Genomic DNA, 25218 nt, shown 5'->3' with positions numbered 1-25218 from the left:
TCGATGTGTGATGTCAGAGGCACTGCTCCTGTTTTTAATTTTTTTTTTTCCTGTTTTTTTTTGTTGTAATGCCAGGGCCCCTTTGGAGTTCGACAAATTTATTAGATGGGATTTGAATTCTTCGCTAAGAATAAAACAATACACAATTTTCAACCTAGTAAAAAAAATATAATAATAAAATAATATACTTACATTTTAAAAATAAAAATTTTGTGAACTTGTAGTATGCACATATTGCATACCCACAACTAATTTCCTAAAACAAGAAAGATACCACAAGTCAACAAACTTATAATTTATAAAAATATATTATTCAAAGTTTAGATTATACTTGTGTCTTCCAAATATCATTTGTAATTAGACACGCTCATATGCCATCAAGATAAGGGGTCAAAGTTGAAACTTTAAATTTCATTTATTCATTGTAAGAAATATAAAAACAAAACAAAACTCGCAAAGGTTGAATTAAGGATTCAACTTGGTTTATGCAATGTGTTTGGCTTCTGATTCATTTTTCAATTTTTTTTTCTTCTAAAAACGTTACCCTTCGATTGGATAATTCAAATTTGAAGTCATTATTCTTGATATTGAAAAACAAATTTCTAATTTACGTGTTAAAAGCCTACCTATAGTTTCATATAACATTGTTTTTTCAAAAGGTTATTAATCTCACATTGAACTTGTGAATATCTCAAATAAAGAGAACACGTGTTTATTTTCTCAAGTCGTAAAGTCAATTAGAGACTTTTCATGATAAAATTATATAAATTAAATATATTAATGAAAACACTCATAACCCGATAGAACTGTGGGCCTTCGATCTAAAATCAGGTGCTTTCATGTTGCTCTAATTAAATAACTAATAATAATAATTAAAAAATTATTAAAAATGTGTAATTATTTTTCGGTCTGATGCGAAAACATGGTGGCATTTATTAGATATATATTTTAATATTTAATTTAGTTTTTAAAGTAATAATAAGACTAATTAACTAAATTAGGTATTATTATTAAAATGGGTCATTTACTATTATATGTTTTAAAATATTTAGTATGTTTCGGTTATTGTCGCGCTGGGCCTGTGTTGAAAACGGAAGGAGGGAGCTCTTTGGTCGGCGGCGACGCGTTTCAGACCTTTCATAGGGATTTGGTACAGCTCCCCATGCCGTCTCCTCCGTTGTCCTGCGAGCTGCGACTCCTGTCGCTGCCCTCTTAAGATTCCACCCTCTTCCTCCTCATTTTTTTTTTTCTCTCTCAAGCTGTCTGCGCTCGGATTCTTCATATTCTTTATTCAGGTGAGTTAGCCTTTTTTTTTTTTCCCTTTCCGTTGTTTCTGTATTTCAATTTTCGTGGTTGTTGATCCGCTATTCCTCGAAATTGTTCGTTGTTTTAACAGGATGCTTGGCTGCCGAGAAAATTGATGAAAGTCTAATATAATGAAAATTTGAATTTCTTTAATGTGGCGTTGTGTTTAAAATTTTTTATTTTTTTTGGGAAATAGAAGCGCTTGTTAACTGGGCCAAATGGGTGTAATGGGCATTGTTAAGAGGAGGGTTTTTCAACACAAATATCATTTTTTTTTTTTTTGGTTGTTGTTCTGGATTTTAATTCCTATTAAATTCTCAATGACCAAACAATGCAGAAATTCCGGTTTTCATTTTTATTAAGAGAATTTTTTTTATTTCTATTTGTTCTTCATGAATGTGTGGGTATCCGTAATTATGCTTGAACCGAGGAGTTAATTTGGTTTTAGTTTACTTTGTTCATGGTTATAGCTTTTGATAATGGCTATGACTACAATATATTTACATCTGTATGGTTGTGATGGTGTCCTCCTTGTTTACATGTGTGCGTGGGCGCGTTAGCATTTCAACCCTGTCTTCGCATTTGACACATTTGCAGCTTTCTTAGTATCTTATATGGGCAATTTGTATAGAATATTAACAGGCATATAGAGAGCAAACCACGCCCCCCTCTCCCTCCTTTTTTTGTTTTCTGAGTATCCCTTATTTTATTATTTCTCTTTGAAGCTATTATTCAGAAACTTTGGGGATCCATCTGTAAATCTGAAGTTGTGTACACTGACACACAGGCACACAACCAGATACGCACATGTCTTAAAGTTTGGAATTTTCTTTTCTTTTCTTTCTTTTCTTTTTGCATAGCTATGGAATTGGCATTTTAGCTCTGTTGTAAAATTGAAGGAAATCTACCGAGTTCAGACACTTTTTGATGCAGTTGATGGCTACAGCCAGGTTGACAAGATTCACTTGTAAACGGCTTCCAAGGGTTTGCTTAAATATAATTATCTATTGTAAAAGCATTAGGAAATAAATAGCCAAAATGTATAAGTAACAAACTTTCAAATTGAATTGAAAGTCTAATACTATTGGCCTAATTTGTGAGCTTTACCTGTTCAGGTAATATAAAATTAGTGACATTATCAGATGACAACAAATATTGTAAATTCCATTGCTTAGTGCTCTTGAATTGTTGATTATAGTTAGGAGCAAACAAGATGATTTAAGCAAAGCAGTTTAATAAATACTGCTGCGCTTCAAGAGAATTTGCAGAGGCAAAAGCATCTTTAAAAGCTAAAATATTCTAGCCAGATTCAAGTTTTGTTGGTACTCCTGTGTTTTCCAAATTTATTTGTCAGTGGAGTAGATTGTTCTTCATTCTAAAAGTATTATTAGGCAAGCAGCCCAGCGCTGGAGTAGTGTTTTTAACTTTATAATTATATCATTATATGCACAATTTTGGGGCTTGACTCCATGGCGCATCTCCTGCCTTTATTTTGTACTGCTCAGATTTATCCTGTTATCCAGATTTGTGACTACGAACACTTTCTAAATTATGACTACCTTCATTTCATTATATTTCTCAATTATTGTTTGAGAGGGTTTAAATAACTAGCAAAGTTGGCATGAAACTCCTGCGACCCTACCAGATTTGCATTATCTAGGACTGCATTCATTTCGTGAAATTCCGATGGTAGATTAACTCTGGGAAGTAAACCATCCCAAACTATTACATTGTCTACAATGCATCTGCCTTTAATGTCTTTATGCAGCTATCATCTATTACCCATGGCTGTTTCACATTAGGATTGGTAGGGTATGTGGTATATCTTGTCATTGCTCAGCATGGTTGGGGTCACTTCTCAACTACGGATTGGTCACATTAGAAGTATTCTGATGAAAGGAGAATAGTCCAAAAAATTTTAAATTAGAAAAATCCTGATGATTTTTCCAAATTAGCCAGAGGATTAGGTTTATCATTAGTAGTTGCAGCTATTAATGGTTCTGTATTATCATTCTAGGTGTGATCAAGGATGCTCATTTCCTTTGTGACCTGCCATCTTTGAATGGTTGTTTATTTTACTTTGCCGATAAAACAAAATATTGGATATTACTAGCTATGATTTCTTCTTCTTCTTCTTCTTCTTCTTCTTTATCAGATTTTTCTGGTTCTTCTAAACATATTTGCATCAACTGACCTTTTTCTTTTGTATTCTGGTTAGTTAAAATGCCCGACCTTCAGTTTGGAACCCATACTGTAAGATCCCATGGAGTTAAAGTAGCAAGGGTGCACATGCATGATTGGCTGATTCTTTTTCTTCTTGTCGCGATAGACGTTGTCTTGAATGTTATAGAACCATTCCACCGCTTTGTTGGAGAAGACATGATGACAGATCTGAAGTATCCACTGAAAAGCAATACAGTTCCTTTTTGGGCTGTTCCTGTATGTTTTGCTTTTAAGAAATCATATAGGAAAACTTCCATGCCTGTAGGAACTGAATGTTACTTCTATGAATAACTGAACGTCATTGATTTTATTTTTCCAACCTTTCTTGTGGCAGATACTTGCAGTATTGTTGCCTTTTGCTATCATTCTAGTCTACTACTTCATCAGGAGAGATGTTTATGATTTTCACCATGCCATATTGGGTAGGTAGTCTTCCCTTTTAAAGTTCTTGTAATGCAGACGTATTTTATTTGCATGCCATTTCCACACAGCGAGTTGATGACAGAAGTTAATTGACTATATGTATGTATTGTTCAGGTCTTCTGTTTTCTGTTCTTGTCACTGGAGTTATAACTGATGCAATCAAAGATGCTGTTGGTCGACCTCGTCCAGACTTCTTCTGGCGTTGTTTCCCAGATGGAAAAGGGGTAGCTATTACATTGCCTGCCTTAATTTTTATTTTTATGTTCGTTCACTTCAACTTTACCTAATTTTGTTCTTGTTAAGATGGATGAGCCGTATAGTTCTAATGAACTTGCTGTTAGGCATAGCACCAGTATAAGATAAATTAGGTGAGGGATTGGTTTAGACCAAATAATGCTTGAGATAGAAAGAATGATTAGATGGTTTTTAAGAGGCTTTAGAAGGCAAGGGATGGACCTAGAATATCTTGGACTAAGTATGTGAATATGGATTAGACAGTACTTCAACTTTCTGGGGATATTGTCCATCCTGTGGAGTGAGTGAAAAGAATTCTTATAGCCAACTCACCTATTGGGACTTGAGGCTAGATGGTTGCTTTTATTGTTGTATTAATATTTCTTGTTCTTGCTCTTGCTTGTTCCTATATTTAGTCAATGGATGGATATGTGGCATGTCCAGGTGTTTGATTCTGTTACGAAGAATGTTCTTTGCACTGGAGAGGGGAGTGTCATAAAGGAAGGACACAAAAGTTTCCCAAGTGGACATACTTCTTGTAAGCAGTAAAATTACTTTCAGAGGATTAGATGTAGTGTATGTTTACAGTTTCTATTTTGAATTAGTGCTCATTATATTTCCAATTCCCAATGTATACTCAGGTTACTAATCTAATCAATTTACCTCACCTTGTAGAGTTAACTCAGGAGTTAATTTTGGCATTACCCGAGGGTGTCATATGTTTCATGTTATATGCTGTTAACCTTACATTTTCATCTCTATATTTCTTTCTTCTCTAATAACTTAAGCCCTATATTGTACATGCTTTTGGTGCCTAACGCCAAACATTAACTGGAATCTGTGAACCATCATTGATGCATAGAATTCTTAAAGTATATTTCATGTTAATCTTTCTTCTACCTGTTCATATTGCTTTTAATTACAGCCTCATTCATCATCCTTCCAAAGAAATTGTGTGAGCATGTCCTGTATAAATATAGCATGGCTTATGCATGTATCTATTATAATTAATGACATTTTAGGGACCTTGCATGAATTGTTTGACATGCTTAAAAAGAAAAAAAATGTTATTTTTCTTTGTGAAATAGTGATGTATTTATGCATTCACATGCAAATAATGCATTGTACTGATTCAATTTCATAAAATAAAAAAATCTTGTTATTTTTCTTAGTGATGTAGTGATGTATTTATGCATTCACATGCAAATAATGCATTGTACTGATTCAATTTCATGGGACATTCTTATTTAAAAAATATTCATGGGGCATGAGAACCTCTTAAAGATTGCACATTCCTTAGAGAATTTCACCATTGTTCTATTTTGTGACTGGGAACTAAGTGTTAGTATTTGCTAGTATTGGTGTATATGTGGATGTTTTCACATATAAATATAAGCTTAGAGGACTAAGTTATCAATTTGCAGGGTCTTTTGCAGGTCTTGGTTTTCTTGCATGGTACTTGTCTGGGAAAATAAGGGCATTTGATCGCAGGGGCCATGTTGCAAAGCTTTGTATTGTATTTCTTCCTTTACTTGTTGCAGCTTTAGTTGCAATTTCTCGAGTTGATGACTATTGGCATCACTGGCAGGATGTCTTTACTGGAGGTCTTATAGGTCTGTGCTTCTAGCACTACATTTTGCGGACCATGAATTTTCTGTAACTTATTTCCTGTTGCTTGTTTGGCTTATTTCTCACAATGTATCTTCTTCTCTGCTCTTTTCTGCAGGACTGATAATTGCTTCATTTTGTTACCTGCAATTTTTCCCTCCTCCGTATGACATTGATGGTATCTCTTTCATGTTCCTTATTGATTTTTCACATTTTTGTTTATTTAGTATTCAACAGGATTTCATTGAATTTAGCTTTTGTTTTTCTTGAAAAATAAACTATAAAAAAAATAAAAGTAAATACAAATAAGAACACAGAGTTTTTGGCACCTTTAAATCCATTGGAGCCCATCCAATTATTGTAGAGTTGAAACAGATCAGAGGTTGGCATGTTGCGTAATTTGCCATCACTGGGGATTAGGACTTGACAGCTTTGGATTTTTCTGGCATTTGCATGGAAAAGTTAGGAGTAATACCATACTTGTTGCGGTTTTGGTTTACCATGAAATGTACGTGACTACACAAAAATGATAGGAGTTTAAGGGTGCAACTTACTTTTTCTAAATTCAAATTCTGAGTAAACTTGATTAATACAATTCTAGTATGGAACATGCGGGGTTTAGGCACGTCGAAAAATCGCTTACATAAGTTAATGAGGAATTTTTTGCCTTCTATTTTGGTTCTTTCAGAGCCATTTTCTGATGAAAGTCTGATGTCGCAATGGGCTGACTTTCTAAATTTTCCGAATTTTTGTGCGAATGCTTCAGTGGGAGGTAAAATTTGGATATTTTGGGAAGAGGAAGTGCACTTTGAGTTATAACATATGTATGATCAAGTTATTTTGGGTATTTTTAGTTCTGTGGACCAGATTTTCTTGGCTTTTTTTGTTTATGCTAAATGTCGTCAAACAGATTCCCGAGAACTTTGGAATGATTTGGAGTTTGTAAAGAGGGATGATTTCCCTTGGTTAGTGGCGGGAGATTTTAATATTATCTGTTCAGATTCAGAACGTATTGGTGGTCATATGAGGCCGTTATCGGCTATGGAGGAATTTAATGACAACTGTGATCTTATGGATTTGGTTGGTACTGGCAACAACATGTCTTGGTGTAATGGTCACAGTGGTAATTCTTGGAGTTGGGCAAAACTGGATAGGATGCTCTATAATTCAAATCTTCTCCAAGTTCTGCCAAATATTTATTTTAAGTATGGAAAGAGGAGGACTTCAAATCATAACCCATTGATTATTCGATTTCATAGAAATCTGCATTGATATGGTCCTTCTCCCTTCAGGTACCAGAATATGTGGAGCACGCACCAGTCTTTTAAGTCTTGCGTGGAGGAAGCCTGGAGGGAGGAGTCTCATGGTTCGGGTTTAGTTAGACTTGTTGGTAAATTGAAACATATGAAAGTTGCAATTCAAAACTGGAACAAACATGTTTTTGGAAATGTACAACAAAACATTAAAAAATTGGAGGAAAGTATGGAGGCTCTAGAGGCTCAGTTTCAGGAAGGGTATTCGCTAGAAATGGAGGAAGATTTTTTCTTTACTAAACTCGAGCTAGAAGCATGGGAAAAGAGGGAGGAGATTCATATTTCTCAGCTAGCCAAAGAAAAAAGGTTGGAGGCGGGGGATAACAATACAAAATTTTTTCATGCATTTGTGAACCAAAGGAGGAAGAAGACTATGATTCATTCATTGAAACTTCCAAATGGAGAAGTGTTGGATTCTATGGAAGCTGTTCATGAGGGTGCAGTGAGGTATTTTCGAACGTTCTTAACAGGTGTAGGACCCAATCGAATAGCTAACTTTGTTGATATAATATCTCCTATGGTTCCTGAAGAGGAAAATATTGATTTTTGACGTGAACCGTTTGAGGTGGAGATAAGGGATGCTATTCTTTCTATCCCAAGAAATAGTTGCCCAGGTCCGGATGGTTTTGGTTCGGCTTTTTTCCAGGATTGCTGGGATATTGTAAAAGAAGACGTGATCGATGCAGCTAGAGATTTTTTTGCTGGGACCCCTTTTCTTAGATTTTATTCTGCATCTTACATTGTTCTAATCCCAAAAGTTTAGAATCCTCAGAGTTTTGACAAGTTCAGGCCTATTAGTCTTTGTAGTGTTATCTACAAAATTTTTTCAAAAATTATTGTTGCAAGGATGACAGGTTTATTGTCTGCTTTGATTTCTCCGGAATAGGGAGTTTTCATTCCTGGTAGAAGTATATTTGAAAATATTTCTTTGGCACAAGAAATGGTTCATTCTCTGCATAAGAAGTCTAATGGTGGAAATGTAATGATCAAAGTGGACATGGCTAAGGCATATGATAGGGTCGATTGAGATTTTTTAAATTTGGTTCTGGAAAGCTTTGGTTTCTCACGAAGATTCTGTGGTTTAGTGGCGGAATGTGTTTCCTCTCCTTGGTTCTCCATTATGATGAATGACACTTATAAAAGGTTCTTTAAACCTTCTCGAGGGCTTTGCCAAGGAGATCCTTTATCTCCTTATCTATTTATTGTTTTACAGGAAGTTCTCTCTTAACTTCTAAAGAAAATTTTTATGAAGAATAAAATAGGGGCTTACTATCATCCTCGTGGGGCGCCTTTGGTATCTCACCTTCTCTATGCAGATGACATTCTTATTTTTGCCAATGGCAAGAGAAGTTCCATTCGAATGCTTATTAAGACTTTGAAGAAGTATGAGGATTGGTCTGGTCAATTGATAAATAAAGAAAAGTCAAGTATTTTTTTGTCAAAGAGAATTGCTTTTGCTTGGAAGAGATCTCTGTTAAAGACGACTGGCTTTGTAGAAGGAGATTTTCTTGCTACATATTTGGGTGTTCCTTTGGTATCGGGTCAGCTTACGACCCGTATTTTAGAGCTTCTAGTTGATAAATTGAGGAAAAAGATAGCGGGTTGGAAATTTAAGTTTTTATCTCAAGGGGGCGCCTAATTTTAATTAATCATGTATTATCATCAATGGCGGTTCATCAATTGGCGGTATTGGACATTCCTACTACTGTCTTCAAAAAGATAAATTCTATGTTATCAAAATTTTTTTGGAGTGGAGTAAATGACAAAAGGAAAAGGAATTGGTGTTCCTAATCTAATATATGTAAGTCTGTTTGTGATGGTGGTTTCGGTGTTAGGGATTTGGAGGAGGTAAAAAAATCATTGCATATGAAGTTTGTGTGGAGATTGTTAACTATGGATAATCTGTGGACTCAATTCTTTAAAGCCAAGTATTTGTATAAGAAACACCACTTGATAGAAATGAAACTAGAGAAAAGAACCAGATTTTGGAGATCGATTGTTCGTGTGATTTTTGAAGTTTTAGAGCATGTCTGTGTCCGAATTAAAGAAGGGTCGACTTCTTTCTGGTTTGATCGTTGGTTAGCCTCTGGACCCCTTTGTGCTAAGGTTCAGGAAATCAGTGACCATAAGCTTCGAACTCGAGATTGTTGGGATAGAGATGGGTGGAATGTTGATTTATTAGTGGATCTGTTGGGTGAAGATCAGGTTGAGGAAGTAATGAACTCTGCTATTTCTTGCAAGGGGGGTCTAGATACAGTAATTTGGGAACCTTCAACAGATGGGAAATTCACCACGGCAAGTGTTTGGGAAATTATAAGGGAGCATAAAGAGGAATTCTCAGTTGCAAAATGGATCTGGTATCCTATGTTGCCAAAAAGGGTGTCAATTTGTATGTGGAAGTCTTGGTTCGCTTGTCTTCCGGTTGATACTTGTATTAAAGAAGTAGGTGTCCGGATGACCTCTCGATGCGATTGTTGTTCAAATGCCAAAATTGAATCTCTAGACCATGTGTTTTGCACCGGATCTTTTGCTCAGGAGGCATGGAAAAAAGTAGCAGTGGCGTTGGGTGTTAGTTGTATGGCAACGAGTACTTGGAAAGACAGAGTTAATGTCTGATTTAGTTGTGCAAGACGGGCCTCACAGTTAGGTATTTTGATAGGTCTTATACTTAGTCTCATCATTTGGAGACTTTGGACTCGTCGATGTAGAGCCAATTTGGAATCAATTCATGATTCGGTGAGAACTGTGTGGCTTGATATTAAATATTGGCTGAGATCCATTTCAGACAAGTTAAATAAATGTGCACCTGCTTCTTGCATGGATATTGCAGTCTTTTGTGCTTTGGATATTCAAGTAAAAAATGTGGGGGTTTGTCTTCCTCGTGTAGTCAGATGGTGTAAATCTGGGATAGGTTGGGTTAAGTTGAATGTGGATAGAAGTTGTAGAGGTAACCCAGGGAATTGTGGTGGTGGAGGCGTGATAAGAGATGAAAAAGGTTTATATTTAAAGCAGTTTTTCCCTCATTATTGGGTTATGGAACAAATAACATGGCTGAATTGAAGGCGATTATTTTAGGGATTAATCTGTGCAAAGATCTCGGATTTGATCAAGTGGAGATTGCATGTGACTCTGCTTTGTTGGTTCAGTGGATAAATTTTGAGAAGTGCTCGGTTTAGAACTTATGAGAATTGTGGGAAGAACTTATGCTAGCATTAAGAGGCATACAGTTCAAAGTGGAAAATGTTTACAGGGAGGCGAATAAAAGTGCAGATTTCTTTGCCAAATAGGGCGAATATGGTATTTCTCGATCATATAGTTGCCAAGATGATATTTCTCAGCAAGTTAGGGGAATGATTCAATTGGACTTGGTGGGTTTTCCTTCTTTGCGCTCATGATGTTTTGTGTTATTACTCTTTTAGTAGTTTAGTTTTTTAGTATTTTGGTTGCTGGTGTTTGGTTTTTTGGTTTAGTTTATGTTGGTTAAGTTAGTTTTAGGTTTTGGAATTTTGCTTTTATTGTCTCAAAGGCTCAAAATTGTAACCACGGTTTTCCTCCATCATAAGTGAGGGGTTTTCTAATAAAGTTTAGGAGGTGCCGCCAAAATTATGAGTTAACTTCTATTGAACTTTCTAGTCTCAAACTCACAAATGATTTTCTAGATCTCCTCGAACTGTTTTTAACTCTTTATTCATTGTAATTGCAAAGAAATCTTATTTTGATAATGATTTCTCAAAAAATAAAATTGGTATATGGAACACAATTGACTAAAAAAATAGGTTTATAGTGCCCCTTTTAGCTTAAAAATGCCTGAAGAAAACTAACAAGTACAATAAAATTAACCTAAATGAAGAGCACTGCAGATGCTGGAACATTGTCTTCTTTGAGTCATCGCAATTGATATCCATTTCATTTTCTAACTAGTGCTAGTCCCCCCAAAACCCTTGGTATGTTCAGATTTATGATTGTCTAATGGCTAGTAAATCATAATTTTTGTGTAATGATTCTCATAAACCACAGATTTCATGTAAACAGTACTTCTTTAACATCTTGTCGGGGACAGGCACTCAAAAGATTTAAAATTCTTCTTAATTCTTTGTGTGCATTTGGAAATGTTTTTGTTGGTGGTTTTTGTTAATGTTCCCAGTTCTTTCACAAAATAGGAGCAGTAAACATTGTATGATTTTCCTTGGAAAGAAGTAATGTGTGTTTTAACCTTTCCTCATTCTTCATTCTTCAATCTTCCTGTGTGTTCTGGATTATTTCCTTGGATTTAACAATCAGAACAGGAGTTCCACTGTTCAGTTCCTTGTGATGAGACTTAGCCTGCCTGTTTGCTCTGGAACGAAAAGAAAAAAATGTGTGTATATTCCTTGGATTTAACAATCAAAAAAGGGCTTCCACTGTTCAGTTCCTTGCTTGTGAAAAACCAAGCCTGCCTGTTTGCTTAATGGGACATGATTATGCACTTAAATTACCACTCTTTTTTCATTCCTGTATGCCAGAGAATGAATCAATTCCAGAGAGCACTACTAAGACCTGCATGCCCTAGTTTCTCATTTAGTTTTTTTTTGGGTATAATTGTTCAGGTTGGGGACCTCACGCATACTTCCAGATGTTAGCTGAGTCTCGAAACGGTGAATCCACCAGCACAAATGGTCTTAGAGTACAATCAATGGACATTGAAACTGCATACCCCCAGTCTCATAACGGCATGGAAACATCAGGAAATATTGTCCGGGATACAAGCCCAATACTAGATCGGATGCAAAGTGGGAGAAGACAATGACTGTTGGCTTTGACTGTATTAAAGAGAAACACCATTGATGCTCATGCTTTACTGGATCAGTTGAAGTGTGCTCCCATCTATTTAGTGATTTGAATATTCCTAATCTTATCGCTCAGATTCTTTCTTCTTTCTCTCTTTTTTCTTTATTTTTATTCTTGGCTTCTCATGTATTCAGTGTACATTCATTCAGATGCTTGAATCATTTCACTTTGATCTATTCATCCACTTCTCTTCCCAGACATCATATGATAAAAAAATTAAAAAGAATAGTTAAGCACTTAACTCAGCATACTGCACAGATTATGTGATCACGTGATTTGTTACCTTAGAATAAGATCCTCTATTATCATCCTACCTCGAGTGTACAATCTATCCATTTCTTTTTCCTCCACTCTTTTATTTTTGTGGATACATAGGTTGTTATTCTTTGCTTTCGGCAAAGGAGTGATCTAACACTCAAAATAGTTGGATGGCTTGGATTCATGAACCCGCGTATTGTAACAATAGAGGATCTACTAATCTCTCATTTTGCTCAACAGAGGGAGTATAGGTATCCTGTGTTGGTCATATCATTTTGTTGAAATTTAGTAGAGGGCTAAGTCTTTTGTTCAATAATATTTTTTATTTTTTATTATTTTTTTTTAATTTTTGAACTTTTTGCCTTGTTTGCCCTCAATAAATGTTAGCAAATATAGCCCGGAGACCAAATCCCCAGATTCCCAATACCCACATCACAAGATTCACAACAGAGTATTGATTTTTTTAGTTAGGAAAGTCCATATATGTACATAGACAAAATATGGAAACTTAGACGGGAGCTATCAACCACTCGGCCATCTTTCCAAATCTCCAAAAGAGAATTGTTATAATTAATCTATAAAAATTCTATATGATTTCGAGAAAGTCACTATGGTGAAATCGGTAGACATTCTGCTCTTAGGAGGCAGTGCTAGAGTATCTTGGACTCGAATTATTGATAGTGAAGTAGTACCGTGAGGGAAGGGGATCTACTCATCAATCGAGACATCATTTGAATTCCATTAGTAATGAGAATATATTATATTATATATATATATTATACATATATATATATATATATATATATATTATATTTTATGAATTTATATTATATTTATATTGATATAACATGAGATAGGAAAAGTGTAAATTGATATTGCAAAACTAAAACTGAACCTTGAGCCCGGATACCATATCCCAATTCCCACATCAAAACTGAGCATATTCACATTTTTCTAATAAGGAAACTCAAATGTATGTAATCTTTGAAATAGGAAACTGTGTAAATTCCACAGCAGGGCAGCCAGCGCAGAATTTGGAAACACCATCTGTCTCACCGGAGATACAATCTGAAATAGGAAAGTGTTTATGGAGCAGCCGATCCAGAATTCGGAAACAACAACTCCCTCTCGAATTTGGGAACTTGGAGATAGGAAACTTGTAGATTACGTGTTAATCAAGTTTATTTCGTTTATTTATAGCATCCAACTCTACTTCATTGATGCTCTAAACGGTAATCTCTCCCTTGGCTCATTCAATTCTCGTCTTGAATCAATTAAAGAAGAAGAAGAACGATGGAGAAGGAACTACGGCTGCTGAGTCTCGAAGATTTTTCTGGGTTGGAGGCCCCAAGCAATCCATTCGAGCAGCTGTTAATGGTGGCTATGGTTGCATCCTCTATTCATGAGAATAACAAGAACAAGAACAAGAAGTGCAAAAGCAAGAACAAGAACAAGAAATCTATGGAGAAACAGAGAGCACTGATCCATCTGCAGAAAAGGAAGCGACTTGCCAGAGGAAAACGGCTCAAGAAACCATCTGTTCCTTCACCTTCCCTCTTCCTGCAGCAGCTTGTACCACCTTCCTTCTGCCTCAACCTTAATCCAAACATTGTTTCGTCATCATCATCATCCTCCCATCTACACACCATCTGCTCTTCCTCTGAATCTGAAAAAGAGAATAAAGAGGTCATGGTGATGAATGCAATTGCACCAACTGATCATCATCTAATGACAAAAAAACAGAAGAAGAATCATCATCATGGTGAATGCAGCAACTCATCAAACTCCCTCCATCAGCCCAGTTCCAGTACCAGTGCCAGTAATTTTGTTGTGCATGAAATGGCCGACCATTTGAGACACCGGATTACACAAATTGGCGGTACGGAGAGTATTCTTGTCATCCAAAAAAGACTCTCGGACACCGACGTCAGCAAGTCTCACAACCGGCTCTCCATCCCGGTCCGGCAAGTGAAGGCGGAATTTCTCACGGCCCAAGAGAAGGATTCCCTCTGCCGACGCACCGGAAAGAAAGTAAGTGGCATAGAGGTACCTATGATGGTTGAGCCAGACCAAGAATTCATGACTGTTAAGTTGAAAAGGTGGGATATGAAGAAGGACAAAGGCAAAATGAGCTCATCTTACGTGCTCGTTTCGGAATGGAATAAGATCGTTGGGAAGAATGGGCTGAAGAAGGATGATGACATTCAGCTTTGGTCATTCCGGCGCAACACGCAGCTTTGTTTTGCTCTAGTACAGTTCTGATTGCAACTCAGTGATGCTCAATTGGCTAATTTTTTGAAGCTGTAATTAGTTAACTAGCAGTTCAGGAAATATTACTATTATCATTTCTATTGTTGGCCAATATCTTTGATTCTAAGTTTTGCCTGTAACCTAATGGAGTTCACTGCCAGCTTCATTTAAGTTTGAATATATGAAAACTCATAAATAAAATAGGCAATTTGAAAAATTACACACTGCTGTTTGTGGAAGCGTGGAGGAGTTAGAGCTTTGGATTTCACCTTCTACATGCAAATCAATGACAAATTAGTGGACCTATCACTGCCAAAGGCTTTCTTGTTCAATCATTAGTGCTACTTATACTGCACTTTATCTTTGGCTTAGCCAGAATGCATGCACCCTGGCGCCAAGCTTTGAGTTTTACTGTTTTCGATTTGTTTTGAGTTCAAATCAATTATTAGTATATGCAATCCAATGCAAGAAAATTAGTGCTGGTATTCCTCTTTTATGGTTTTACTAGGGGTTTTGTTGAGTTTTTCCCATTTCAATTAGAAGAGAGAGTTGACACAGATTAAGCTCGATTCCTGAAGCCTCAAAGGAGATCTGTAAAATCATCAAAACCACTTCCAAACGTCCAAACCCAGTTAAGCAATGAAGAGCCCTCAAAACATAGGTTCTGGAGCAAAAGCAGTGCTTGAAAACAGGAGGTAAAAGCAGAAATGTCGAGGTTACCTTAGCTACTTCCTTATTAATTAGGATAACCAATGTTAGTTGAGAAGAAATTTCATTAAACAAAACAATACACATTTATGGGTACTTGAACATAATTAGGAATAAAGGAGCAAAATGGCAAAACAATCTACCCGCGTTTATTTATGTACTCCATCAATATCTAGTACTCGAATTGCAACAAAGGAAACTTGAATGTTTGCACTCAGAGAAATAAATAAAACCACTCTCAGCTTGTAAAGGATTTTAGGAATGGGGGATCTTGGAGCAATAATCACACGCAAAGAAAAATAAACATCCACAATGGAAACACCGGAAATTACGTGGTTCGGTTGAATCGACCTACGTCCACGGAGCACACACCACTACACTATATTAGAAGAAAAAATACAAGGTGTCTCACTGCTCAACTCTCTCTGTCTCTCTGTCTCTCTCTCTCTCTCTCTCTCTCTCTCTCTCTTTTTTCTTCAACTCTCTGCTTTGCACACACACTCTCTGCGCATAACACAACACTTCACACAGCTCACACACTACACCACTACACAATCTCCACACACACACACACACACACACACACATATATATATATACAAGGGGGAGTAAAAATCAAAGGGGCAGTGGCTGCATTTTCAGTATAGTCTGCAGAGATTGGTGGCCGCCGGTTTCCAATGTCAAAGTTAACAGTTGGGCTGGTGCGGCTGTCGACGACTCCACACCTCTAATTTCAAAGATCTCCCACTTGGAGATGGAGACAGCATCTCAACTGAAATTGAGCACAAATTCAGCTTCTCTGTAGTCACCACCTTTGTCAACATGTTAGTTGGATTTTTGCTACCTTGAATTTTTTCATGTGTCAATACTCCATCCTCTAATAGAGATCTGATGAAGTGATAACGCAATCCAATATGCTTGGTTCTGGAATGAAATGCAAAATTCTTTGTCAGATGTATCGCACTCTGACTGTCGCTGTAAAAGACATTCTTTTCCTGCTTTAATCCAAACTCTATCAATAAAACCTGAAACCAAATCATCTCTTTGCTCACTTTTGTCACGGCCACATACTTTGCCTCTGTAGTGGATAGAGTAACGATTTTCTAAATCTGTGATACCCAACTCACGGCAGTAGCACCTACTGTGAAAACATATCCAATAGTGCTTCTTCTGTGATCTATCTCACCGACAAAGTCTGCATCTACATATCCTTGCAATGCAGATCACTTTTTCCAAAGCATAAACATTTGTTAATTGTAGCTTGAAGATACCGTAAAATCCATTTTACCGCTTCCCAATGAATTTTTCCTAGATTCAACATGAATCTGCTGATGGTTCCTAGTGCATGGCTGAGATCCGGTCTCGTGCAAACCATGACGTACATTAAGCTTTCTACAGCTGAAGCATATGGCATTTTGTCCATTTCATTTTTCTGTTCCTCTAACTCTAGAGACTGAGTCTTTGATAACATGAAATGACTAGCTAATGGTGTGCTAACTACCTTAGCATCACTCATGTTGAACCTTCTAAGAATCCGCCTGATGTACTCAGCCTGAGACAGCTGCAAGGTTCCCTTCTTTTTGTCTCTAGTGATTCTCATCACAAGCATCTGCTTTGCTGGACCCAAGTCTTTCATTTCAAATTCAGTGGACAGCTGCCTTTTCAATTTTCTTATCTCGTCCATGTTTGATCCTGCAATTAGCATATCATCAACATAAAGAAAAAGAATTATGCAACCTGATTTATACCTCTTGAAATAGCAATAATGATCAGCGTTGCATTTGCGATAATCATTCTTTTGCATGAAGCCGTCAAATTTCTTATACCACTGCCTTGGAGCCTGTTTCAAACCATACAGACTCTTATTCAACCTGCAAACAAGTTTTTTTTTGCCTTTCTCTGCAAAACCTTTAGGTTGGTGCATGCATATCTCCTCCTCTAGATCACCATGGAGGAAAACAGTTTTTACATCTAACTGCTCGAGGTGTAAATTCTCTGCTACAACAATGCTCAAAACTGTCTGAATGGTTGTGTTTCACAACTAGTGAGAGGATTTCTGAGTAGTTAATACCTTCTATTTGTTGGAAACCTTTGACCATGATTCTTACTTTGTATCTTCTCGAACCATCATGTTGTACACCCATTTGTTTCAAAAAGCTTCTCTTCCCTTGGGCAACCTAGCTAGCTCCCAAGTCTTGTTGTTGGTGAGTGATTTCATCTCATCTTTTATGGCAAGTTCCCACGTTCTAGCCTCATTCACCTGACACGCTTCATCATAACACTCTGATTCACCTGCATCAATTAGTAACAAGTAATCCAAATATCTCCTATTTGGTACATGCGGTCGGGAAAACCTCCTCAAAGTCGGAGAAGGAGTCAGAGTTGGAGTCTGTGGTGCTTCAGAGCACTCCTCTGTGATAAATTCCTCTATCTGGGAATTATCAATAGTCTATTGTGTCACATTGCTATTAGTGAAATCATCCAACTCTACAATATCAGGGTTATATAGTGCGGGATTACTTGATGATGTTGTGTCTTTGTACATAACATTTTCATTGAAAACAACATCTCGACTTCTAATTATTTTCTTGTTTTGATAATCCCAGATGCGGTAACCGAACTCATCTTCACCATATCCAAGAAATGTGCATTTTTTAAATTTTGGATCAAGCTTGCTCCTAGCCTAATCACTTATATGTACATAAGCAACGCAAACGAAAACTTTTAAATGTGAAAGTTTTACCTCCTTTTTGCTCCATACCTCCTCCAGTAATTGAAACTGCAATGGTACTGATGGACTTCGGTTGATAAGATAAGCAGCTATGTTGATAGCTTCTGCCCAAAATTGCTTTGGTAAACCTGCTTGTAATCACATATTCTGGCTCTCTCAGTCAAGGTTCTGTTCATTCGCTCTACTACGCCATTGTGTTGGGGTGTACCTGGCACGGTTTTTTCAAGTCTGATCCCATGCTCATAGCAAAACCTTTTGAATTCTCTATTTTCATATTCACCACCATTGTCTGATCTCAACTTTTTGATTTTCAAGCCTGTTTCATTTTCCACCATGGCTTTCCATTTCCTAAAAACATTATACACTTCAGATTTATGTCTTAAGAAATAAACTTATACCTTCCTAGAATGGTCATCAATAAAGGTGACAAAATAGGATTTCCTGCTGATGGATGAAACTAGGTTCAGTCCCCAAACATCGGTGTGCACCAGCTCTAATTTATCTTTCTTTGGAGTTCTGTCGAATGTTTGAAAGCTGACTCTTTTATGTTTGCCAAGGTTGCAGCTTTCACATTGGTCAATATTAGCTGACTAGAGACCTGGTATCTTTCCATTTGAGTTCATGATTTTCAAACCTTTCTCACTCATGTGACCGAGTCTATGGTGCCATAGGTTTGAATCTTCATTCCTTGCACCTTTACTTGCAAGCTGTCCAGCAGATATTAAATTTTTCTTGAGATCAGGGATATATCTGACATTAGTCAAACTCCAAGTGGTACCTGTCAAATTTATTTTTGCTTCTCCTTTTCCTACAATTCACAAGGTTTGTCATCACCAAGATAAACATTGCCAAGATTACCGAGTACACACCTATTAAGCATTTCTTTGTTGCCTATTGCATGAAATGAGGCTCTAGAGTCTAATACCCAAGACTCTCCCTTTCTTTCTAAAGAGCATAATAGTGCATCTCCTTCTCCTGAAGAAGAGGCGACATTTGCTTCGGTCTTATTTTCTGGCTTCTTTTTTTGGGAACGACATTGACTTTTTGTAGTGGCCAATCTTGCCACAATTCCAACACTCAATCTACTTTTTGTTCTGAGTATTGTTAGAATTTTCTGGAGCTCTTGATTTGGACCGTCTACTTTTTGATCTTCCACGGTTTTGATTTCTATATTGATTTCTACCCCTGGTCTGTTTCTCACCTTGTGTGACCAAGGCACGCCCTTGGAGGTTAACAATTGGCTTTTTAAGGGTGTCAGTATCCTGTAGTGAATCCATCACTTCTTTCGAATTCAAGGTTTCCTTACCAACAAGCAATGCTATGACGAGACTATTATAAGAAGGTGGTAGAGATGCGAGGAGAAGAAGTGCTTTATCTTCTTCTTCAACTTTTACACCAATACTTATTAGTTGGTTATGATCTTATTGTAATCATTTATGTTGTCAATAATATTTACCCTTTCTTCCATTTTTAGCTGATAGAGTTTCTTCTTCAAAAATAGCTTGTTTGTTAGAGATTTTGACATGTATTTCTGTTCTAATTTATTCCATAGCTCAGCAGGTGATGATTCATCCAAAACAGAATATTTAACTTCATTTGACAAGCATAAACGAATAGTACTAACCGTTTTCATTTCCATCTCTGCCCAATCATCATCATTGATATTTTCTGGCTTCTTCCCGATTAGTGGCTTGATCAAGTCACGCTGAATCAAGATATCCTTGATTGTACTCTGCCATAAACTGAAACTGTTATAACCGTCAAATTTCTCCGCGTCAAACGTGGATAAATTGTCATCCATTATAAAACAGTAACTTAGAGGCTGATTTTGGCAAAATCAACTGCACCAATACATCTGAAACGGTCAGAATAGCAAGGAATAGGTCTGACCTGATTTTTGTGTGGATCCCACGGATGACGTGGCAGGCAGGCCCCACTAGTAACGTGGTAGGTGGGCCCCTGGTGACGTAGCAAAAGATTGCAAATTCTGGGCGTGTCAGCACTTCTACACACATTTCTCCAAAAGAATGAAAAAAGAAAAGAATAAAAAACACTTCTGCAGCTCCAATTAATTGGTGCAAAAAAAAAAAATCTCCCACCTTACTTTTGTTAAAAAAAAAAAAAAGGTGAAATGACAACACCCCTTTATATTTTAATAATAAAAGACCTTAGCCCCTTTTTAGAGACTTGCAGTGGAAGACTCAGTCTTCCTCTTCATCCTTGTGCTTTGTCTCTGTCTCTACGCAGAGAAAAAAAAATATGGTCCTCACCAGACGCTGCAATCACTCCTGACTGAGAGATCCGACTGCGATCAGCAGCAAACAATTTTTTTGTGGGGAAGCAATGAGGAGCTAATATGGCGGTGTGTGAAGTCACCATTCACGCCTCTGTGACAGCTGTCCAAGCTTTGTCACAACATCGCCGAACCCGAAGTAAGCACAAATTTTAATCACGCTTCTCACCTCTCCAAGATTTGATACCAGTTATTAGGAATGAGGGATCCTGGAACAATAATCACACACGAAGAAAAATAAACATCCACAATGGAAACACCCAAAATTTCGTGGTTCGATCGAATCGACCTACGTCCACGGAGCACACACCACTGTACTATACTAGGAGAAAAAAATATAAGAAGCCTCACTGCTCAACTCTCTCTCTCTCTCTCTCTCTCTTCTTCAACTCTCTGCTTTGCACACACACTCTCTGTGCACAACACAACACTTCACACAACTTACACACTACACCACTACACAATCTCCACACACACACACACACACACTATATATATATATATATATATATATATATATATTTATATTTATATATTTATACAAGGGGGAGTAAAAATCAAAAGGCGGTGGCTGCATTTTCAGCATAGTTTGCAGAGGTTGGTGGCCGCCGGTTTCCAATGTCAAAGTTAACGGCTGGGTTGGTGCGGCTGTCGACGACTCCATACCTATAATTTCAACAAAGGATGCTTCATTTTTGCTGGAGATTGAGTTGTAGAGATTGTTGTGGTAATGTTTTAGCATAGTCCAGTTGATGCTTAAGGACATGAGACACTCCACTAAAGAGGTGGTAATTGTACTAAACAGGAAAATGACAACCTAGCATGAGAAAGCCTATACGCATCAATGTATTTTCTTTATTTTCTTAACAGTCTCTAACACTCTACACCTAGCTAGATTGCAGCTATATATGTGTCCTAAATGAAAGATATAATTCATTTTTATACTAGAGCAAAACTTCTGTTAAAGCTGAAAAAAAAAAAAAAAAACTACACAAGAAAATTTTTTCATCAAACACAGCATAAAGGTGAGGAAATTTAATGTTGTCATGCATTGGTGCCATATATTTCATGTTATATGCTGTTAACCTTACATTTTTCATCTATAAATTAATATCTCTAATAACTCAAGCCCTATATCATATATGCTATTGGCGCCTAACATTCCCAAACATCAACCGGAAGAACCATCCTTAATGCATTATAGAATTTTTAAAATTTATATATTTCAAGTTAACTTAATTTCCTTTTCAAAATTGTAATAACTATCGTGAAATTAAGTTTATGATCTAGTCATACGATGAAACTATGAAAAAGGGCAGTTGAACAAAATTAAGGTTAGAAACGAAAGTCTCAGAAAATTAATTTGATTTTATGTCTGGGAGATCAACCACAAAAGCTATATATCTTTTAAAAAGGTTAATGAAAAAGTTTAAGGAAAAATAGAGGGATTTGCATATGGTATTTATTGATCTAGAGAAAACATATGATAGGATATTTAGGGAAGTTCTAAGGCGAGTTCTACAAAAAAAAGTGTATGTAGTAGGTATACTGATGTCATTAAGGATATGTACGATGAAGTAACGACTAGTGTAAGGACTATAGATGGAGAAACTAGAGAATTTCTAATTACCATAGGTGTACAACAAGGATCTGCTTTGAGCCCTTATTTTATTTTTTATTTTTTTACTTTAGTAATGGACCAATTGACTAAGAGTATTAAAATGAGGTTCCATGGTATATGTTATTTATAGATGATATTATATTGATTAATGAAACTAGGGGCGGAGTAGAGACTGAATTAGAATTATGGAGAGAAACTTTGGAATCTAGAGGCTTTAGGATAAGTAGAAATAAGACAGAATATATAAAATGTAATTTCAGTAATGGTAAGAGGAATATTGGAGACAAAGTTAAACATGATGATGAAGAAATAAATAGCACTTATAGATTTCGATACTTTGGATCTATTATGCAAGCTGAAAGAAAAATTGAAAATGATGTAATGCATAGAGTTAAAGCAGGTTGGGTAAAATGGAGAAGTACTTCATGTTGGGAAAAATGAGTGATTCCCACAAGTAAATCAATGGTGTAATGAAAATAAATAAATAAATAAAGTGAGACACAAGAAATTTAACGTGGTTCCCTCAAATATTGAGGTATGTCCACAGGACATGACGGTCCAAATCCACTATCACCAAAGTTCGAATTGTCATGACCCGAAAGTTCTACTTTTTTTTTTTCTTTTCTGATACCATATCTTCACAATCCATTTAATATATATATATGTAGCAGAATCATAAACATCAAATCCGGAATACAATACTAGAGTTCTAGTACTATCATATATACATAAGTCACTCTCCAAAATGTTACTACAATCCCAGGTATATAGAACATATCTACAAACAAAACAAATCTCACCAGCACTTACTTTCAATATACTAACTACGCCTTGCCCTGGAGTGCTAAGCTTGATCCTCCCGAGGTCCTGAAATATTGGAATAAATATCAGGGTGAGACACCTCTCAGTTTGACGAGATAGATTATTATCAGTATGTGGCAACATAAGTTTTAATATATATATAAAACACATCCATTTAATCATCAATTTCAACTGAGAAAATGTATAAAACTGTACTCACGCATATATATATATTTGAAAACATTTACTTTTCTCGAAACATGTTTAATTTCAATAAAATGTCTCCATGTAAATAAACCAACATATTTTCACAAAGAACTTCCCCCGTAGGGTTTTCCTGGCTAACGTCATGTTTCCCCCCATGATAGGGTTGTGCAACCTAAAGGCTAGACTTAACCGAGGTTGGCCACCACCAGACTAAGTTAACTTCAATATATGTCTGTAGTACGATTGGCCTACCACAACTGGTCCGGACCCAAGGTGGTCAACATCTCTCCGCAGATCTAATCAACTATCAATCACCAACACTACCATACCAGATCAATGTGGTTGCACTCACTCCTTTAATTTTGTAGCTACGGTACCGTGCTCTATACATCAATAGTCGACAGGATTCTTAATTCATATATATAAAATTTACGTAGTGTTATATAATATCAATATAACAAACTCTTCATATCCTGCCAACGTTATGTTGGTATATATATATATATAACGAACTCCTCATTACCTACCAACGTTATATTGCAAATTCATAACCAACAATATAAAGAACTCCTCATATCCTGCCAACTTTATATTGTGGTTTCCATAAAAATCATAAAATGTACAGACAATATAACGAACTCCTCATATCCTGCCAACGTTATATTGCATTTTCCATAATATTCATAAAATCAACGAACTCCTCATATCCTGCCAATGTTATATTGCCATTTTCATAACAACAGTATCAAAATCTCATTTTCATAAATTTGTAAACAGTCAGTCAAATCACATCTCGTATAAAACCATCATTCTCAGGTTCAGTATAAATCAATAACCAGTTAAAACACATCTCGATATAAAACCATCATTTTCAATTCCATTATAAATCAATATATCATACTCAGCATTATAGCCATCATATCATTACTAGTAAAATCATCATATACAACCAAGCCATAACAATTATCCTCATGCCACAAAAATTTTATCTAATAAATTATAACATTTTATCTTCCCAGAAAAATATAGATTTTTTTGAAATATCATTTTCCACATGCATATATAATCAAAAAAAATTTTATATAATATTTCCAAAAATTTTTGACATAACCTATTCCCCTTACCTGTTTCCTAGAGAAATGACTGCGGGGATCCTAAAGCAGTGCTTAAGGCGTTCACACAAATCCTTGTATTCACATACCCTAGTTTAATCGGCTCAACCCCGGGATAATTACTATCCTAACATCCCTAGGCTCACACGCTCCCATTAATCGGTTAAATTCTACAAAAAACGCGAGTATGATTCACTTCTCATATTTAAATTTAATTTCTAACATATTTAAAAAATACCAATATGATCAAATCCTCGTAGTTTAATCTAATTCCAAAATATCCACAAACCCAGACATATATTTAAATCACATAAATATAATTGAATTCATATATTCAGATTTAATCGAGAATATTTTAAAATATGTATGACAAAATCCATTCTTCTTACCTTAGCCTTGGAATGGTGTCTAGGAAGCCCAAACCTAAAATCTGCTCCGATTAATTTGCTCAAGATCAAAGTCGGGACTTCATGGTGGTGTTCATTTTTCGATTTGTTTTACGAATGAAGAAGTAATCTAGACAGAGAGAGAGGGAGGGACGAAGGGGAGAGAGAGAAAGTTGAGAGAGAGTGTGTGTTGACTCTATGACTCTGATCCCATTTTGATTAGAACAAAACCAATGTTTCTTACCTGTGCACTAAGCTTCTTGAACAGGTTCATCCTTAGCACGCACTGATGGTAGGAACACAAGGAAACCATACGGACCACAAAGATCATGTTTCATATATGACATCCGATCTATTTTTTTCAGTTACCACTCCATGATTCAAACAAAATTCCAAACTCATATTCAAATTTTACGTACTGATAATGGTACGGAATATTTCAATGATATCTTGGGACATTATCTTCAATAAAATGGAATTGTTCATCAAAGTTCCTTTGTGGATACCCTTCAACAAAATGGGGTTTCTGCATATAAAAATAGGCATATTCTTGAAGTAGCTCGGGAATTAATGTTCACTACAAATATGAAAAAAAATTTTGGGGAGATACCATTTTAACAGCTACGCATCTCATTAATCGAATGCCTAGTCGAGTTCTTTCTTTTTCCACTCCCCTCCAAAAATTCCAAGAATGTTTTCCCAACTCTCTGCTCAACTCCAATCTCTCTCTGAAAATATTTGGATGTACTTCACAATCGGCATAAATTGGAACCTCGTGCCATTAAGTGCATTCTTATTGATTACTCTCCTACTCAGAAAGGCTACAAATGTTATGATCGTGTAACAAAAAAATTGTTTGTTAGCCTTGATGTCACATTCTTTGAAACCACTCCTTATTTCCAAAAGCTCTCTCTTCAG

The 25218-nt window shown here is 36.2% G+C and overlaps 2 protein-coding genes across 3 annotated transcripts; both read left to right on the top strand.

The window, feature by feature from the left end:
* The first annotated feature begins 1041 nt into the window (after positions 1 to 1041).
* LOC131153633 (lipid phosphate phosphatase 2-like) lies at positions 1042 to 12117 on the top strand. Of its 2 annotated transcripts, none has more exons than XM_058106068.1 (8): positions 1042 to 1295; positions 3524 to 3744; positions 3863 to 3950; positions 4066 to 4175; positions 4630 to 4723; positions 5610 to 5798; positions 5912 to 5971; positions 11693 to 12117. In XM_058106068.1, the coding sequence occupies exons 2-8, from the start codon at positions 3529 to 3531 to the stop codon at positions 11890 to 11892; spliced, it is 957 nt and encodes a 318-aa protein (XP_057962051.1). In that variant the 5' UTR covers positions 1042 to 1295; positions 3524 to 3528; the 3' UTR covers positions 11893 to 12117. The 2 variants fall into 2 exon arrangements, with proteins under 2 accessions (XP_057962051.1, XP_057962052.1); XM_058106069.1 differs by having other exon boundaries at positions 1048 to 1295; positions 5622 to 5798.
* A 1367-nt stretch (positions 12118 to 13484) lies between these two features.
* Positions 13485 to 14453, top strand: LOC131153708 (B3 domain-containing protein At3g25182-like). The gene has a single exon (XM_058106157.1). It carries the CDS (start codon positions 13485 to 13487, stop codon positions 14451 to 14453), a length of 969 nt encoding a protein of 322 aa, XP_057962140.1.
* The last annotated feature ends 10765 nt before the right edge of the window (positions 14454 to 25218 follow it).

The sequence above is a fragment of the Malania oleifera genome, chromosome 4, assembly GCF_029873635.1.
Source record: "Malania oleifera isolate guangnan ecotype guangnan chromosome 4, ASM2987363v1, whole genome shotgun sequence".
NCBI classification, from domain to species: domain Eukaryota; kingdom Viridiplantae; phylum Streptophyta; class Magnoliopsida; order Santalales; family Ximeniaceae; genus Malania; species Malania oleifera.
Note: the sequence above shows the minus strand (reverse complement) of the source record. Positions and strands in the feature narration are given on the sequence as shown.

What these genes read in the sequence shown, in the direction of transcription:
- LOC131153633 (XM_058106068.1), top strand. Translation starts at nt 3,529, where the DNA reads ATGCCCGACCTTCAGTTTGGAACCCATACTGTAAGATCCCATGGAGTT. An exon ending in GTTTCCCAGATGGAAAAGGG is followed by an intron (nt 4,176 to 4,629) that starts GTAGCTATTACA and finishes TGGCATGTCCAG; the next exon opens with GTGTTTGATTCTGTTACGAA. An exon ending in TCCTCCGTATGACATTGATG is followed by an intron (nt 5,972 to 11,692) that starts GTATCTCTTTCA and finishes ATAATTGTTCAG; the next exon opens with GTTGGGGACCTCACGCATAC.
- LOC131153708 (XM_058106157.1), top strand. Translation starts at nt 13,485, where the DNA reads ATGGAGAAGGAACTACGGCTGCTGAGTCTCGAAGATTTTTCTGGGTTG.